This window comes from Capsella rubella, unplaced genomic scaffold (assembly GCF_000375325.1).
Source record: "Capsella rubella cultivar Monte Gargano unplaced genomic scaffold, Caprub1_0 scaffold_7, whole genome shotgun sequence".
Classification (NCBI taxonomy): Eukaryota; Viridiplantae; Streptophyta; class Magnoliopsida; order Brassicales; family Brassicaceae; genus Capsella; species Capsella rubella.
In genome coordinates, this window is record NW_006238917.1 from 4,176,349 (window position 1) to 4,192,420 (window position 16,072).

General features: G+C 37.7%; 6 protein-coding genes and 2 long non-coding RNA genes across 9 annotated transcripts; 6 read left to right on the forward strand and 2 right to left on the reverse strand.

Annotated features, from left to right (window-relative positions):
* LOC17879529 (venom phosphodiesterase 2) lies at window positions 1-1,593 on the forward strand. The gene has a single exon (XM_006283647.2). The coding sequence runs from the start codon at window positions 54-56 to the stop codon at window positions 1,416-1,418; it is 1,365 nt and encodes a 454-aa protein (XP_006283709.1). The 5' UTR covers window positions 1-53; the 3' UTR covers window positions 1,419-1,593.
* A 1,000-nt stretch (window positions 1,594-2,593) lies between these two features.
* LOC17877542 (venom phosphodiesterase 2) lies at window positions 2,594-4,207 on the forward strand. The gene has a single exon (XM_006283663.2). It carries the CDS (start codon window positions 2,709-2,711, stop codon window positions 4,062-4,064), a length of 1,356 nt encoding a protein of 451 aa, XP_006283725.1. The 5' UTR covers window positions 2,594-2,708; the 3' UTR covers window positions 4,065-4,207.
* A 519-nt stretch (window positions 4,208-4,726) lies between these two features.
* LOC17879892 lies at window positions 4,727-5,470 on the reverse strand. Its single transcript, XR_002832959.1, has 2 exons — window positions 5,276-5,470; window positions 4,727-5,035 (listed from the first exon to the last, which is right to left on the reverse strand). It is a non-coding gene; the product is annotated as an uncharacterized LOC17879892 (long non-coding RNA).
* Window positions 5,471-6,805: 1,335 nt separating this feature from the next.
* LOC111829591 (venom phosphodiesterase 2) lies at window positions 6,806-8,706 on the forward strand. The gene has a single exon (XM_023779044.1). The coding sequence runs from the start codon at window positions 6,955-6,957 to the stop codon at window positions 8,440-8,442; it is 1,488 nt and encodes a 495-aa protein (XP_023634812.1). The 5' UTR covers window positions 6,806-6,954; the 3' UTR covers window positions 8,443-8,706.
* Window positions 8,707-9,109: 403 nt separating this feature from the next.
* LOC17878177 (thioredoxin-like 2-2, chloroplastic) lies at window positions 9,110-10,864 on the forward strand. The gene is made up of 4 exons (XM_006284400.2): window positions 9,110-9,480; window positions 9,846-10,025; window positions 10,148-10,312; window positions 10,523-10,864. The coding sequence occupies exons 1-4, from the start codon at window positions 9,229-9,231 to the stop codon at window positions 10,631-10,633; spliced, it is 708 nt and encodes a 235-aa protein (XP_006284462.1). The 5' UTR covers window positions 9,110-9,228; the 3' UTR covers window positions 10,634-10,864.
* Window positions 10,865-11,087: 223 nt separating this feature from the next.
* Window positions 11,088-12,867, forward strand: LOC17878681 (uncharacterized protein At4g29660). Of its 2 annotated transcripts, none has more exons than XM_023778866.1 (4): window positions 11,088-11,401; window positions 11,675-11,721; window positions 11,942-12,185; window positions 12,531-12,867. In XM_023778866.1, exons 3-4 carry the CDS (start codon window positions 11,991-11,993, stop codon window positions 12,648-12,650), a joined length of 315 nt encoding a protein of 104 aa, XP_023634634.1. In that variant the 5' UTR covers window positions 11,088-11,401; window positions 11,675-11,721; window positions 11,942-11,990; the 3' UTR covers window positions 12,651-12,867. The 2 variants fall into 2 exon arrangements, with proteins under 2 accessions (XP_023634634.1, XP_006282762.1); XM_006282700.2 differs by having other exon boundaries at window positions 11,091-11,401; window positions 11,960-12,185.
* Window positions 12,868-13,066: 199 nt separating this feature from the next.
* On the reverse strand, window positions 13,067-13,449 carry LOC111829736. The gene is made up of 2 exons (XR_002833094.1): window positions 13,409-13,449; window positions 13,067-13,312 (listed from the first exon to the last, which is right to left on the reverse strand). It is a non-coding gene; the product is annotated as an uncharacterized LOC111829736 (long non-coding RNA).
* A 1,002-nt stretch (window positions 13,450-14,451) lies between these two features.
* LOC17878683 (PRA1 family protein C) lies at window positions 14,452-15,003 on the forward strand. Its single transcript, XM_006284944.1, has one exon. It carries the CDS (start codon window positions 14,452-14,454, stop codon window positions 15,001-15,003), a length of 552 nt encoding a protein of 183 aa, XP_006285006.1.
* Window positions 15,004-16,072: the final 1,069 nt, after the last annotated feature.

The window sequence follows — 16,072 nt, forward strand, 5'->3', positions numbered from 1 at the left end:
CTCTATAAATAACATGAGCTGCATGCAAGAACCCATTACAAACATTATTTCCCATGGCGACAACCAAACATGTTCTGTCTCCCAAACTTTCTCTCATCTTTCTTAATCTTGTCATCTTAGCCACCACCGCAGCCGGTACCTATGGTTTTGACTCTCCGTCGTCCAAAACTTGGCGTCCCTGGCCCTTCAAGAAGCTCAACAAACCGGTGGTTTTGATGATTTCTTGCGATGGTTTCCGGTTCGGTTACCAATTCAAAACCGACACGCCAAACATCGACCTTCTCATTTCCAGAGGAACTGAAGCCAAACACGGTTTAATACCGGTTTTTCCCACCATGACATTTCCAAACCACTACTCTATCGCGACCGGACTCTACCCTGCACACCACGGTATAATCATGAACAAGTTTACCGATCCGGTCACGGGAGAGGTGTTCAACAAAGGCTTACAACCGAAATGGTGGTTAGGTGAGCCGTTATGGGTAACCGCAGCAAACCAAGGTCGCAAGGCTGTGACTTACTTCTGGCCAGGCTCTGAAGTTCCCAAAGGTTCTTGGACTTGCCCTGAAGGATATTGTCCTCATTTCAACCTTTCAGTTCCTTTGGAAGAAAGGGTGGATTCGGTCTTGAACCATTTTGATCTCCCTGAGGACGATATTCCTGATTTGCTGATGCTGTATTTCGATGAGCCGGACCAATCGGGTCATAACTATGGTCCTGATGATCCTCGGGTCACCGTTGCAGTTTCAAGGGTTGATAAAATGATTGGTAGGGTGATTAAGGGGCTGGAGAAGAGGGAGATCTTTGATGAGGTTCATGTGATATTGCTTGGTGACCACGGAATGGTGACCAACTGTGAGTGTGACGAGAAAGCGATTTACATTGATGATTTAGCAGATTGGATCAAGATACCTGCGGCTTGGATCCAATCTTACAGCCCGGTGCTTGCAATCAGTCCGAAATGGGGTAAAAATGTCGAGAATCAAGGCGAGAAGAACGCAGAAGTCGTGGCAAAGATGAACGAAGCTTTGAGCTCAGGTAAAGTAAAGAATGGAGAATTTTTGAAGGTTTACTTGAAGGAGAAACTACCGGAAAGACTTCATTATTCCGAGAGTTATCGTATTCCACCGATCATTGGAATGGTCGGAGAAGGTCTTATAGTAAGGCAGAATAGAACAAATGCTCAAGTTTGCTACGGAGACCATGGTTACGACAACGCGCTCTTCTCGATGAGGAGTATATTTGTCGGACATGGTTCTAGGTTTAGCAGAGGAAAGAAAGTGCCATCGTTTGAGAACGTGCAGATCTATAACATCGTTGCTGAGATTCTTGGACTACGACCAGCACCGAACAATGGTTCTTCTTTGTTCCCCCGGAGCATTCTCTTGCCTTTTGGAGCAACAAGAGAAATAAAATAATGGTTAAGCAAAAAATTCCTAAGCTAATGAATAAAACGTAAGGTGATAAATGAATAACTAATCTATGTGCTCTCCATGTTGTGATGTTCTTAATTTATCTTGAAATCACGAAAATGTGACCCTTAATGTTTTCAAATAAATCAGGTTTCGTCTTGGAGCCACGATAACATTAATACAGTCGAATCATTTGACACTTATTATAATATTTATCATGTAATGTATGACGTGTTACTCTCTGTTTTTAACATCATACACATATGCAATTCTCAAATATATGATTATTAATTTTCATGTAACGTAGTAAGTCAGATGTAACTCTCAACCCCCTAAAAAGTCCACTTTAGGAAATCATAATATATCTCCTACGTACATTAAAGTTAAGATTCAATAGGGAAGAAGTCTGGTTGATAGTATTTGGGCCATATTAAATTTTGGGAGATAAGATTGGGAAAGACAACACTAGTTGATATAAATAATTTATCTGAAACTTTTGATATCTGCTGTTTGGTTAGTAAACCATGTGAAAGAAACTGAGGTTGTACCTCTTGAGCAAACCCAAGCATCAATAGGAATAGAGGTTGGTTTTCCACAATTTCTTTTTAAAAGTAAATCTCTTTACTACTTTGGAGGTAATTTTGATTTGAAAAGAGAGGTTTTAGACAAACAAAGGTTGGTTCAAGTACTTGGACGAGGGTTTTCTCATAATCTAAGTTGTCTCAAGAGTCAACACAGTGAGACACATTATAGCAGTATCGGTTTTAGGCATGGGAAGCTTTTCCACAAGATCCAAATTATGTTTAACAGAAACTGGCGTCATGTTTTAGGGCCCAAATACATGAACAAAATTGTACGTTCATGTTGAGCCAGCCTACAATGTAAGTTTATATTAAGTAGGGGATACTCAAGAATCTAATCAGGACCACTGAGCCATACACTCATCAAATACTATATAATGAGAGATATCCGGAATCGATCTTACTCGAATATCTCAATATGTATTAAAGATACGAATTGGGATTCGTGAAAACGTGGGTGAAATCAGAAATCTGAACGACATTTCAGAATTGAACCTTTAATTCGTATAAGAAAGTGTTTTAAATCATACTACAGTACTATATAGTATTGAAAATACAATTAATGATTTGAGATACTAATAAACAATCACCTGCCGACAAGACCGGTCAAGACGACACACTCTCACTAGTAAGTTAGTAACACGAGCGATTCTATAAAGAACGTGAACGTACGTTGTTGAACTCTAACTACTAACTATCACTACTTTCTCTCTCAATGGCTAAGAGTAAACCTAGCCGTTCGGGTTTTTCCGGTTACTCCTTGCGCAAGTTATCTCTGATCGTTACTTTTCTCATCCTTCTCGTCGTAGCCGTTACTGCCGATGGTTTCGACTCTAGGGGACCCCAACCTTCCAAGAAGCTCAACAAACCGGTGGTTCTGTTAATCTCCTGCGATGGTTTCCGGTTCGGTTATCAATTCAAGACGGAGACACCAAACATCGACCTGCTCATATCAAGAGGAACCGAAGCTAAGACCGGTTTGATTCCGGTTTTCCCCTCCATGACGTTCCCGAACCATTATTCAATCGCCACCGGACTCTACCCTGCTTCCCACGGTGTAATCATGAACAAATTTACTGATCCAGTAAGCGGAGAACTATTCAACAGGAACCTTAACCCCAAATGGTGGTTAGGTGAGCCGTTGTGGGTGACCGCCGTGAACCAAGGGCTCAAGGCTGCGACTTACTTTTGGCCAGGTGCTGATGTCCACAAAGGCTCTTGGAACTGCCCAAAAGGTTTTTGTAAAGCTCCTTACAATGTTTCGGTTCCTCTTGAAGAAAGAGTCGATACGATCTTGAACTATTTCGATCTACCAGAGAGCGAGATCCCGGATTTCATGGCGTTGTATTTCGATGAACCGGACATACAGGGCCATGAATACGGCCCGGATGATCCTCGGGTTACTGAAGCCGTTTCAAAGGTCGATAGAATGATCGGTAGGGTCATCAAGGGATTGAAGAAGAGAAAGGTTTTTAGTGATGTTCATGTGATATTGCTTGGTGATCACGGAATGGCTACTAACTGTGACAAGAAAGTGATTTACATTGACGATTTAGCGGACTGGATCAAAGTGCCTGTGGATTGGATCCAGGATTATAGCCCGGTGCTAGCAATGAATCCACGCTGGGGTAAAGATGTAAAGAATCCAGGCAAGAAGAACGCGGAGCTCGTGGCCAAGATGAACGAAGCTTTAAGCTCAGGGAAAGTAAACAACGGAGAGTTTTTGCAGGTTTACTTGAAGGAGAATTTACCAGAAAGGCTTCATTATTCCGATAGTTCCAGGATTCCACCGATCATAGGAATGGTAGGAGAAGGTCTAATGGTCAAACAGAACAGAACATACGTTCAAGAATGTTCTGGAACTCATGGATACGACAACATGTTCTTCTCCATGAGATCTATCTTTATTGGATATGGTCCAAGGTTTAGGAGAGGAACGAAAGTGCCGTCGTTTGAGAATGTTCAGGTCTACAATGCTGTTGCAGAGATTCTTGGACTCCAACCAGCTCCGAACAATGGTTCTTCTTTGTTTACTCGTAGCCTTCTCTTGCCCTTAGCGCAAGTAGAATGAAACTAACTTTAGTCTGTGAGTGTCTTTCAAGTTTGTTTCAGCAGAAACTGCTGTGGTTTCTAGTTTCCGATGCATTCTACCTTTTGTTTTAAATCAACATGTACCATCAAATGAATAAGAGTAAGAGAAAACGAGCTAGCCTATATGTTAATTTTTGATGATAACAGCAAAAGCAACATGACTCAAATACCACAATACTTGCACAGAAATAGGTTATAGAAGAATTGTATTATCATTAACCAAAGTCGCAAAACACTAGCACAGGAATAAGAACAGAACTTTTTTGATGAAGACAATACTAACATAAATAATAAATATATTACTCCTTTTCAGAAAACCTAAAAACCATGTGACTCTATTGCGTAGAGGAGCTTGATTAAAAGATTTAATGTTGTCAGTGGATCAGGAAGGTCATATATCAAAATTCGATTTTCTTGGTTAAGTTTAAAAGCTCAAGTAGCTCGGCCAAAAATGTAAGACTGACATGTGCATGTCACGGTATTAACCTCGAAATCATCAAGAACGTGCTACACAACAAACAAGTTGCTACCAGGAATGATTCTATTGTTAATAATTTAACACTGAATAAATAGTTAAATACTAGACCGGAACTGATTTAATCAGGCCTTTTATTAGATACGTGTTTAGAATTACCTAATAGATTACAGTAACCAACCAAAATATGCATTCACCTGAACCAAATCAGTCTATCATGCTATCACTAAAGAACTGAAATGAGTGAGAGTAAGTGAGCATACTAAAAAAGTAAGTGAGTATAGTAAACACTAACAGGGTGTCTTTGATACAGAAACAACGACCATAAGACCCAGAACTAACAAATGATACTCTAAACCGGTTCCAGTTAGAATAAGGAAAGGATCATACTTACTAAATACCACCACTTTGCTCTTGTGAACCAAATAACCCTTTGCAAGATTTTCCTATGTCAGAATCGTCAATATAAATTCCACCTGCACATGTTCCAAAAAGCAAGTCATAGTTAAAATTTTCAGTATGTATACCAACGGAAGTGATGGAAATGCTGAACAAAAAAATAAGTGAAAAAAAATAATCGAGCTCTAGCCAAGTAAATGCTTAAGCGATTACTTCAGCTTCAGCAGCTGATGAGCTCTTCGTGGAATCAATCAGTTTCTGATATGATATTAGTGAGGAAACTGGTACGGTTTCGAGAGACAAAAAGAGTTATCAACCTGCTTAAACCAAATGATGAAAATGTAAGAACGATATACGTTCCATATGTCTTTTGGTTTGAAGCAGTTTGATAATTCTTCATGACTCTCGGATATCAAGTTGTTGTTTTTCTTGATTAAGAATAATGCCATTCCACCTGCAATTTGCTACAGAACAGCAAGTTATAATTAGTATTACAGTTGAGAAACTGAAGAAATTTCAGAGAGAGAGACAGAGATACTAACTATAATCTGAGCTGTTTCGATACTTCCTATCACACTTCTACATAGATTAACAGCGCAAAGCCGACAGACAAACTCTGATTAAAATATGTTCAAATATTTAAACAAATATATGTATCTAACTTAGGAGCTTTTCCATTGGAACTTATCTCTATCAGGCTGCAACTACAACTACGCCAAGAACCATAATCTCATAACTCAACTTTTAGTAACACAAAAATAATAAACTTAAAGATCTGAGGGAGAAAACATATAATATATAAAATTACCTTTTCCGCAAGAACTTGAATTTCATAACAAACTACATATAATCTTTCAATGCCTAAGCGAATTCCCAAGTACTTAACCCTTTCATACATTGTCTTGAGGAGGTTAGAGCAGAGAAGAGGAGCAAGTCAATTTAACTTTGCAAACTAATGAAGGAGAGGTACACTTCAACTAACATTTCTGAGATCAAAACACATGAGGCAAAATCTCGACACATTGAGAAAAATTGTCAGATTATCTTAATCAGACTGCTGGCATCCTAGACCAATTTTCAAGAAACAAACTGTTTATTAAGACCAGTTGCAACAACATAGGTCAAGCATGTCTCATCAGAGTCTCCAGTCCGTTCCCAGTAGATAACACCACCACACACTCATACATATATTGGGAGGGCTCAAACTTAATCAGACCAATTACAAGACCTAATTGGAAAAAAGGATACCCGTTTGGTGAACCAGGAGGAGGAATGGGGGATCTTATTTGATAAACTATCACGTTTTGAGCAAGAATCCTAGTTTCACATCTTAAATTCCTTTATCTATATGGCATTGGCAAATAGACAACTTCCACTACATCATACACTGTCGCAAATACATACACCTATGAGCAATACAGAGATTCATGGAGATACCAAATTTCATCTGAATCGAGTTTGTAGTAAAGCATCTTGGATTCATGGGTTGCATTCAAACACGCAAATTGGGAAATTTTTTGTGTAAATACGCACACTGATAACCTGATAAAGAGAGTATTGACCTCGAATACGTTGACAGGAGTCGGCGAGTTAGAGAAGGTGTGGCAGAGTTGATATGACAGGGCGTCGCAGAATCGTTGTAGGGAGCTTCCCCAAAGCTATAAATACCGTATGCGACGCCGTACGCCATTGCCACTACTCCTTTGAAATATAGGAAATTGTGGTGGACATACCAAACGACGGCGTACACAAGCCCTAAATTTTTTTGCTCACCGAGCTGTTGAGTGGACTTACGTGGCAGATTCAGATCCATCGAAAACGTAATGTGGAAGTCGCTACCAAACGACTCCAAGTGCTAAAACTCACGTATCATTGCGTTGTGTTTCTTCTCTGTAACTTTAACTTAATCAAAAGATCTGAACAAAAAAGTTTACAACTTTCTATAATTTGAGAAGAAGAAGCATCAGACCGATTGGTTAAGGAGAAGAGAGAAGCAATGATGTCAGGCGACACATTATCAGCGAAAAAAAACAAATCAGCAGAAGACGACCAAGACCCACCAAGCCAATCAATCGCACTTCTCAACAATCACACAACTTCCTCCGATACTACTGATTGTTCCACTAAGAGCATCTCAAGCTGCTTCATCTTCACATCTCTCCTTCTCGTCACCTGCGTAGCTCTATCCGCGGCTTCAGCTTTCGCATTCCTCTTCTTCTCTTCCCAAAAACCCGTCCTTTCCTTAAACCAAGTCTCAAAGTCACCTGCTTTCGACAGATCCGTTGCTCGTCCACTCAAAAAACTCGACAAGCCTGTGGTTCTTTTGATTTCCTCGGATGGGTTTCGTTTCGGGTACCAATTCAAGACCCATTTGCCGAGCATCCACAGATTAATCGCCAACGGAACCGAAGCCGAGACGGGTCTCATTCCAGTTTATCCGACATTAACTTTCCCTAACCATTACTCTATCGTCACAGGTCTATACCCAGCTTATCATGGAATCATCAACAACTATTTCGTTGATCCAGTAACAGGGGACGCCTTCACAATGGCTAGCCACGAACCAAAGTGGTGGTTAGGTGAGCCATTGTGGGAGACAGTAGTGAACCAAGGTCTTAAGGCTGCTACTTACTTCTGGCCTGGCTCTGAGGTACACAAAGGCTCTTGGAATTGTCCTAAAGGTTTCTGTCAAAATTACAATGGCTCGGTTCCTTTTGATGATAGGGTTGATACTATCTTGAGCTATTTCGATTTGCCTAGTAGCGAGATTCCTAGTTTCATGACGCTTTACTTTGAAGATCCTGATCACCAAGGTCACCAAGTTGGCCCTGATGATCCTCAGATCACGGAAGCTGTAGTTAACATTGATAGGTTAATAGGAAGATTAATCGATGGGTTAGAAAAAAGAGGGATTTTTGAGGATGTGACTATGATTATGGTTGGTGATCATGGAATGGTTGGAACTTGTGATAAAAAGGTGGTTGTTCTGGATGATTTAGCTCCTTGGATAAAAATTCCTAGTAGTTGGGTTCACTACTACACACCGTTGTTAGCGATTCAACCTCCTTCAGGGCACGATGCAGCGGATATAGTTGCTAAGATAAACGAAGGGTTGAGCTCTGGTAAAGTAGAGAATGGGAAGTATTTGAAGGTTTATCTCAAAGAGGATTTACCTAGCAGGCTGCATTACGCAAACAGTGACCGGATCCCGCCTATCATAGGACTAGTGGATGAGGGATTCAAGGTGGAGCAGAAGAAAAGTAAAGCTAAGGAATGTGGTGGAGCTCATGGGTATGACAATGCCTTCTTTTCGATGAGAACTATATTCATCGGACACGGTCCTATGTTCTCAAAAGGAAGGAAAGTACCTTCTTTTGAGAATGTTCAGATATACAACGTGATCAGTTCGATTCTAGGACTAAAGGCTGCACCAAACAATGGATCTGATGAGTTTCCTTCACACGTTCTCTTGCCACACGTTTAGCAAAGTATGGTAAGTTCATTCTTCTGTCAATAACAGGCAGTCTAGACTTCGTTGTCAAAACATAAAAAGCGTCTGACCTGTTCGACTCTTTTAAGCGTTTTGATCTGTATGCTGTTTCTGTATGATTTCAACAAGAAGTTGTACTAAACTTATTGTAATAGTATGGATTATGTAATCGTTAAAACTTGTCTTGACATTTGATGCCAAGATTGGAAGCTTTGTACTTTCATACTTAGAAACACAATCGGGATACTCAATCTTTTGTCAAAATGATCTTGTAGTTGCTGACTCATTGTTTTCTGTGGTAACATACATTTTCATCCAAATTAGAAAACTTGTTAAACCAAATTTTGTGAATGTGAATCAAATGAAAACCAAATAGATTTGATTTTGCTTTAGATTTCTCTGTGTGTTGTACATCAATTCAAGTCGGGGCCCAAATAACAAATAAACATAAATGGCATTTAAGTCATAACTTTCATGTGTGTGTGTGAGAGTGTGAGCGTAAAAGAAAGCTTCCCCATAAACCATTACTGTTCCGCGTTCCTTGTTAAAACACGATTCTAACGGAGAAACAAAAACGCGTTTTTACTTTTCAACGCTAACGTAGCTACAAAACGCCAAGTGGATGACGGCGGTTTAAAACGCTAGTTTCTGTTGAATTCGCGTCTATGTATATTTTGGAGAGAAATATCACTGGAATCTGAACCAGACAGTTTCTGATCTTCTTTTCGGAGGATCTCTCGGAGAAGACAGCCAAGAACAATCCTGTTTAGTGAATTTTAGATGGCTGGAGTTGTGCGATTAACGACGACGTCGGTTCAGGCTCTTCGCGTATCCTCCTCATTCACATCCTTTGCCACCGCTCTTAATCCTCTGCAACCTTGCTTACCTCCAAATTCGAATCTGAATTCCGACAAGAGATTGCGTCTACTCTCATCTTCTCCCTCGTGCTCGTCTTCTCATTACCACCCATATTCTGGTCTCGGAAGCCATATCCCCCTTAGACGACCCAAGAGCCATGTGGTTCGTGTCAAGGTACAAATGTCTTGGCTTTGAGCTGATTCTCTCCGTAAATTCGAATACCCTTTTGAAAATTGATCGACTCTCGAACCAGTTTCTGACTTTGCTGTTATTCAATTTGATTTGTATGTCCTTTAGCTAGAGAGCTTCAAATGTGAATTGTGATTTTTCTGCTAAAGTTATGTTCTTTACCTGTTTTTGAATCTTTCATTCCTGGTACTGTAATATTATGCTATAGAATCTCATCACATTTCAAATGATTAGAAAGTAGTCTAAAGTTTAATTTTTTCTTTAGGGTACTGTGATGCTATGGATTGATTCAGTTAGATGATGATGCTTTAGGCCATTATTTAAGTTTCTTACGTGTGTTTGTGGTTTAGGTAGATGAAAATGTAGCAGAGACAGAGCCACCAAAATGGTGGGAGAGGAATGCTCCAAACATGGTTGACATTCATTCTACTGAAGAATTCTTGAGCGCTTTAAGCGGAGCGGGCGAAAGATTAGTCATTGTAGAGTTTTATGGAACTTGGTGTGCTTCTTGCAGAGCATTGTTCCCAAAGGTTAGTTGCAATGTTTACCTCTGTGACTTATCTGTTCGATGAAACTATACGAGTTTGATTTATCTTTTGTGATTCTGTGATAATTTGAAATGTCTCTTGTGTCTTTTTAAAAATCTTTTCAGCTTTGCAAGACAGCGGTGGAACATCCCGATATAGTGTTTCTCAAAGTAAACTTTGATGAGAATAAACCAATGTGCAAGAGTTTGAACGTGAGAGTGCTTCCTTATTTCCACTTTTACCGAGGAGCTGATGGCCAGCTTGAGTCCTTCTCATGTTCTCTTGCTAAGGTAAAGAAAGCTATTCGGTTTCAGTCTTTTCTATGACTAGCCTCAAACTTAGAGAACTGCTTTGGTGTTATGTTTTTCAATAGGATCTTATCATATATTAGAATCCCTTTGCAAACCTTTTTGATAGGTCAAAACTTGTTGAATGCATTTAGGTATGTCTCTGATTACTATTTTAACATCATCATCTTTGAATATTTGTGTGTTCTTCAGTTTCAGAAGATAAAAGATGCCATTCAACTACACAATACCGATCGTTGCAGCCTCGGTCCATCCAAAGTACCTGAAGGATTAACCTTAGCCAAACCAGCTGGGTCAAGTTGAAGTGCCAGACTTTTAGATTTTTACTACTGTAACAATCTTTGGTTGCTCAAGCAAATACTCAGCTTAAAGTTCTGTATATCTGTCATATTTTTTGGTGTAAAAGAATACTTCCTGAAGCCGGTTACTATTCTTCTGCTAATAGTGGATTGCAAATGTATTCTCACTACTACTGGTCTCTATTGCTTTAAAGCAAAATCTTATTGATGTATATGCATGTGTGATATTAGATAACTCTGGAGTTGCATTGTTTTGGTTGGTAAATCTCTTAAGTTTCTCAATTTCACGAACGATGGTGATAGCACAAATAAGTACAAGAATCATGTGCTGTGATGATAACATAGTGGTTACAAAATTCATAAGAATCATGCTAACTTGTACTTTGCCAAGTCTGAAGTGGTTTGTGGAATATTCCAGTCCAAATGGTTATGAGCACGCCAAAAATAAAAACGGTCCAATCGAACCAAAGACCAATTTTATTTGCGGGCATAATCGACAAAGATCATTGGACAATAGTCATGCACTCATGCTCGACTTTAGAAAAATCTAGGGTTTTTAATTTTGGGGAAAAATTAGATTGGTTTCTAATTTATTTCTGATTCCCTTGTTCGATTCTCCTCTGCTTGTCCGTAAGTCTCCGAATCTGTATATTCACTTCTCGCAACTCGCTGCTCTGGTTCTTAGTTCTTGGCGTTGGCATTGAGAGAGGTTTTGGATTTTGGTGATTTCTCTTCATATTCATTGGTTTCATCGAGATATTGATAAGACCAGGTTTGTCTTCTGTGTACAAAGCATTTGTTTTTTCTGGGTCTTTTGTCTCACCAATCAATCGTTTCATTTGCTTCACACTGATCATCTTCTACTTCCACAATCTCCTTGGCCATATTCAAATTAGAGCTTGAATGTATTTGGCTGAGATGAGTGTTTGTTTATTGGAATGATGAAAGTTTGGATTTTATTACTCATTGCATCAGTCTTGGATGTTTGAATAGTGAGCCTTCTTTTTATTACTTATTTTGATTTCTTCTTGTTCTGTGATTTCAGGATTTCAACAGCTGATTCAAAAGAGTCTAAGGAATCAGAATTAAAAGGTTGGTTTACTTGTTACTTCTAAACCTTGTTTTGCTAAGCACTATGGTGCCTCTCTGTGGTTGGAATACTCTATGCTTTTAAATCCAAAGCTTGAAACTTGATGCATGCTATAGAAATAACGAGAAGGTGGGCTTTCTTGTGTTAATTATTTGTGTTTGTGTTGTCTTCTTTCATGTGTTTGTTTTCATCCGTTTGTGGTATTACTCAATGCGTTTAAAGTCTTGCCTTTTGAAACAGCTAAATCCAAAATTTGGCGAAGGTTTGAGAGATGCAAGGAGGAGTGTGGAGCCAACTATGGAGGAAATACGCTGATTACAAGTACAACAAGTTCGAGAGATTTGCTGTTTGGGAAATGATCGAACCTTACCGTCGACCAAAAACCTTCACGGCGTTGATTACTATCTATGTCGCCGCCTTTTACACCGGCGTCATCGGCGCTGCAGTTACAGAGCAGCTCTACAAGGTAAGATTCGTAGTAGTCCCGGAATTGTTATTAGATTTGTAGGTTCGTCTCTGATTCTCATGATTGGCAATGCTAGGGTTCAAAATGTGATGAAATTGGATCAATACTTTTGTTGATGATGATCTCTTGTACATTATAAGTTTTTGGAATACGTTATAAGCTTTTACGTCTTGATTGGTATCTAATGAATCTGTCAGAAGTTGAAGTAAATGAAAGTAGTAACCCATTGTTCTGTAGGTATTGAATTCTTGCCAATGTGTTTCTTACACTTTTTTATGTTAGAATAAGATTATCCTCTCTTTTTTTTTTAAGTATAAACTTTATGTTACTTTACTCTGTAAACAGGAGAAGTTTTGGGAAGAGCACCCGGGGAAAACAGTGCCTCTGATGAAGCCAGTATTCTATCGAGGACCATGGAGAGTTTATCGCGGTGAGGCTATTGCTTCAGATGCTAGCAGCCAGTGAAGGTGACGATTTTAGGCTATCAGAGACTGTGATCAAAGATATATCTCCGAATGTGCATCCTTTATGCCGGTTCACTGGTATATATACCAAACTTCGTGTTCTGTAGAATGCATGTATCCTAGTTTTGAGTTGTTTAAATGTTGTCTACGCATACCATATAACAATTTCGTAATTGTTAAAAACGAGAGTTAATAAAAACGTTGTTTTGATCATTAAATTTGTTACCTCTAGAAGTATGGTTCTTCGATTACGTGATCAAAATGATTAGTCATCTACTATAACGTCAATCACATAAAGTCATAATTTTCATCACCATGCATCTATCGATTGCATGAGAATTAACTCTCATCATTTACATATAATTTCATTAACTATCGAGATTTGTGGCTCATAGTTAATGAAATTATGATTGGTGATGATCAAAACACTGTTTTTATTAATTTTTAAATTTTATGATCGGTGATGCTGCTACAAAAATATTGATTATATCATTCTTAAACAAGACTATATTTCTCTTGTCCATTTACAACAACATTTGTTAGCAACTGGAGGGTTAAATAAGCATAATAGAAAAGTTGGGTCTTCTCCCGGACCTGTGCATATGCTTCTGCAGTCTTCTTTAGTTGTACAAGGGCCTTTGTAGTGACATTTTGCTGCAAAAACTATGTAAAAAAAAACTCTCAATTAACTCATTTTATTTTAGCATTCGTTTTTTTCAATATGAAGAAGAAATAGAGGAATATGATCTTATTATTTACCAGTTGACTGAGAAGAAAGAAGAATACTAATTAGGAGAAGAAAAACAAATAGAAATCTTTGGGATGACATTATTTTTTTGGTGAAGATAATTTTTGGCTGTTTTTTTCTATCTATTAGTGCCTAAATGGTCATCCTCCCGGAACCCTTTATATAAGGGACTACATCCTTTGCATTGCATCTATTCATCTTCTTCTTCTTTTTTGTGCACCACATTCCTATGTAAAGAATCAATTAAATATAAAATATTATATTGCAAAAATATATCAACATAGTAATTGTGAAAATCTTAAATTTAATTATATCCATATTCACTGCAACAAATACCCTGGTTTAGATATACTTTTGGGATTATTACAAATTTTGCTATATTCATTCCATTTTTCTAAAAATCTGCCACTTTCCTTTAAATATTTTAAAATTTTCATTTTTGGTTAATTACTTTAAAATCTATATATTTATGATTTTTTTTTTATAAACTACATAATTAATAACAAATACTAAACGGTTTTGTCTATATTAAGAAAAAAATACTAGAACCAAAGAAAACTCAAATATAATATGTAAAAATGTGTTTTTTGATATAAGAAAATTGTGTTTTTTTGATATAAGTTGTTGTATATATATCAAACAACTTCGTGGTCTGTAGAATGCATTTATCCTACTTTTGAGTTGTTTAAATGTTCTCTACCCATCTTTGGAGGTCTATTGATGAATAGACTCTGTTAAAGAATTGATTTTTCCTACTTGTAATGACAGTCTCATAGTAGTATTAATGATTTAATAAGACAAGTTTAAGGGTATCCATCGATTCCTTTGATTATCTCTCCTTTTCCATTATTAGTACATTGTAACTCGTATATGCCTCTCTTCTGGTGCCCTGAAATAAAACATTCCCAAATAAGAGAGGTTAACCTGACTACCTCAGAAACATCAAGCATACAGTTTTATGTCTTAAAAGTTAGGTACCATCACTTTCTTTTTCCCATATAGGTTCGTGTGTTGATGTTCTCTGTTTCTTTCTGTTTGTCGCTTATGATAGAATATGACAACCTATGGTACTATACCATCCCAAGCAAATACCTCATCGAGCCGGAGCTTATTAGGACGAGCCAAAGAATTGATCTTGCTAGGCCTTAGCTCTCAAAGGCCATGGCTTGAACTTGTCCAGTGTAGTGCCTTTAGCCTTCATGTGTCCTTTAGTGTAGCCACCGAACGAATGAAAACCAACATCATGATCTTTCGGACCAACTACATTGTCATCTTCATTGTTTCTATCTTCATCAGCATGCTCTGGCAACCTGTCCACCTTTCTGTCTTCTTTATCTTGATAGTCGCATGGATATATGTCTACTCCCGGGACAATGAACCGTGGGTGATATTTGGCAATGTGATCGATGATTCTAATTTGGTGCTAGTTTTGTTGGTCCTCACGATTGGTATATTTCTATTAACAGATGTATCCCGCGGTATTATGACCGGGGTTTTGGCTGGTTTGCCCGTCGTTCTGGCTCATGGCATGTGTAGGAATACAGAGACGCTTTTCGTCTTGGAAGATGATGAAGAGAAGCTAACAATGAACACATCATCTTCTTAGTTCTTCCTCTCAATTAATTGTAAATGATGGAAGTTAATTCATCATATATATTTAGTTAATGTATATACACGAAATATCAAAATGATCCAAAAATTGATACTCATCAAACTTGCATATTATGTTTTAAAGCAATCAAATAGATAAAACATAAGCAAAACATAAGGAAGAAAATAGCGAATTACAAGCAAAACATTTATTTTATTTCTAGTTTTATTGTTTTTAGGTGTTAATTATTATCATTGTTGTTTTGGAATACAGTTAATTTTCTGTTGTTTGTTCGTCGACGTATTAATAACAAATTATACAATTAATCAATTTATTCACATCTAAAAAAAAAAGATACGTTTTGACGTTGGATATTAAGATAATATCTTTGTGATATAACCTGGATTGAACTTGATTTCCGGATTTGAGTACTTTCATAGTGCGAGAGCAAAGTTTCTCTATTTTCAGGTGATTCTGGTCGCACTCGTACAGTAGATACACTGTTTTCGATTGTTGGGCAGTTGGGATATCTTGAGGATGGGGCAACGGATAGGAGGAAGAAGAAATCTGGAAGAATTCCAAACCGAGGTTCACAACAATCTCGACGTCTCCATTCTACAGCTTCCCTTTGTACACTGATCCAAAACCACCCGTCCCAAGCATGTGCTTCTGGCAAAAACTTTCTGTAGCGTCTCTAGAAGCTGAAGTGGAAAAAGTATTAATCATAGTTTTGGTAACAAATATCCAAGTCTAATTAAAAAAAAATTAGTTACTTTTTTTTAGTTTTAGGAAAATTAATTAGAACAAATCAAAGATATGAATCAAACAAAAAGAAAATTACCAAAATAAAACCAACGAACCCATATGACTGTTGACTAAAAAAGCATAAGTAAGGTCATGTGTTCTTAATGTATTTTTGATATAAGTAAAATATCAAATATACATACATATGTTTTCATTATCTAGTCTTTTGTTTTCGTTTTTTTATGTTTAATATATGATGAGTGATGACATACATCATCATACTTTTACAACAACAACATAAATGATCCGGATAGTTAATTGTTAATTTTTATTAATGTGA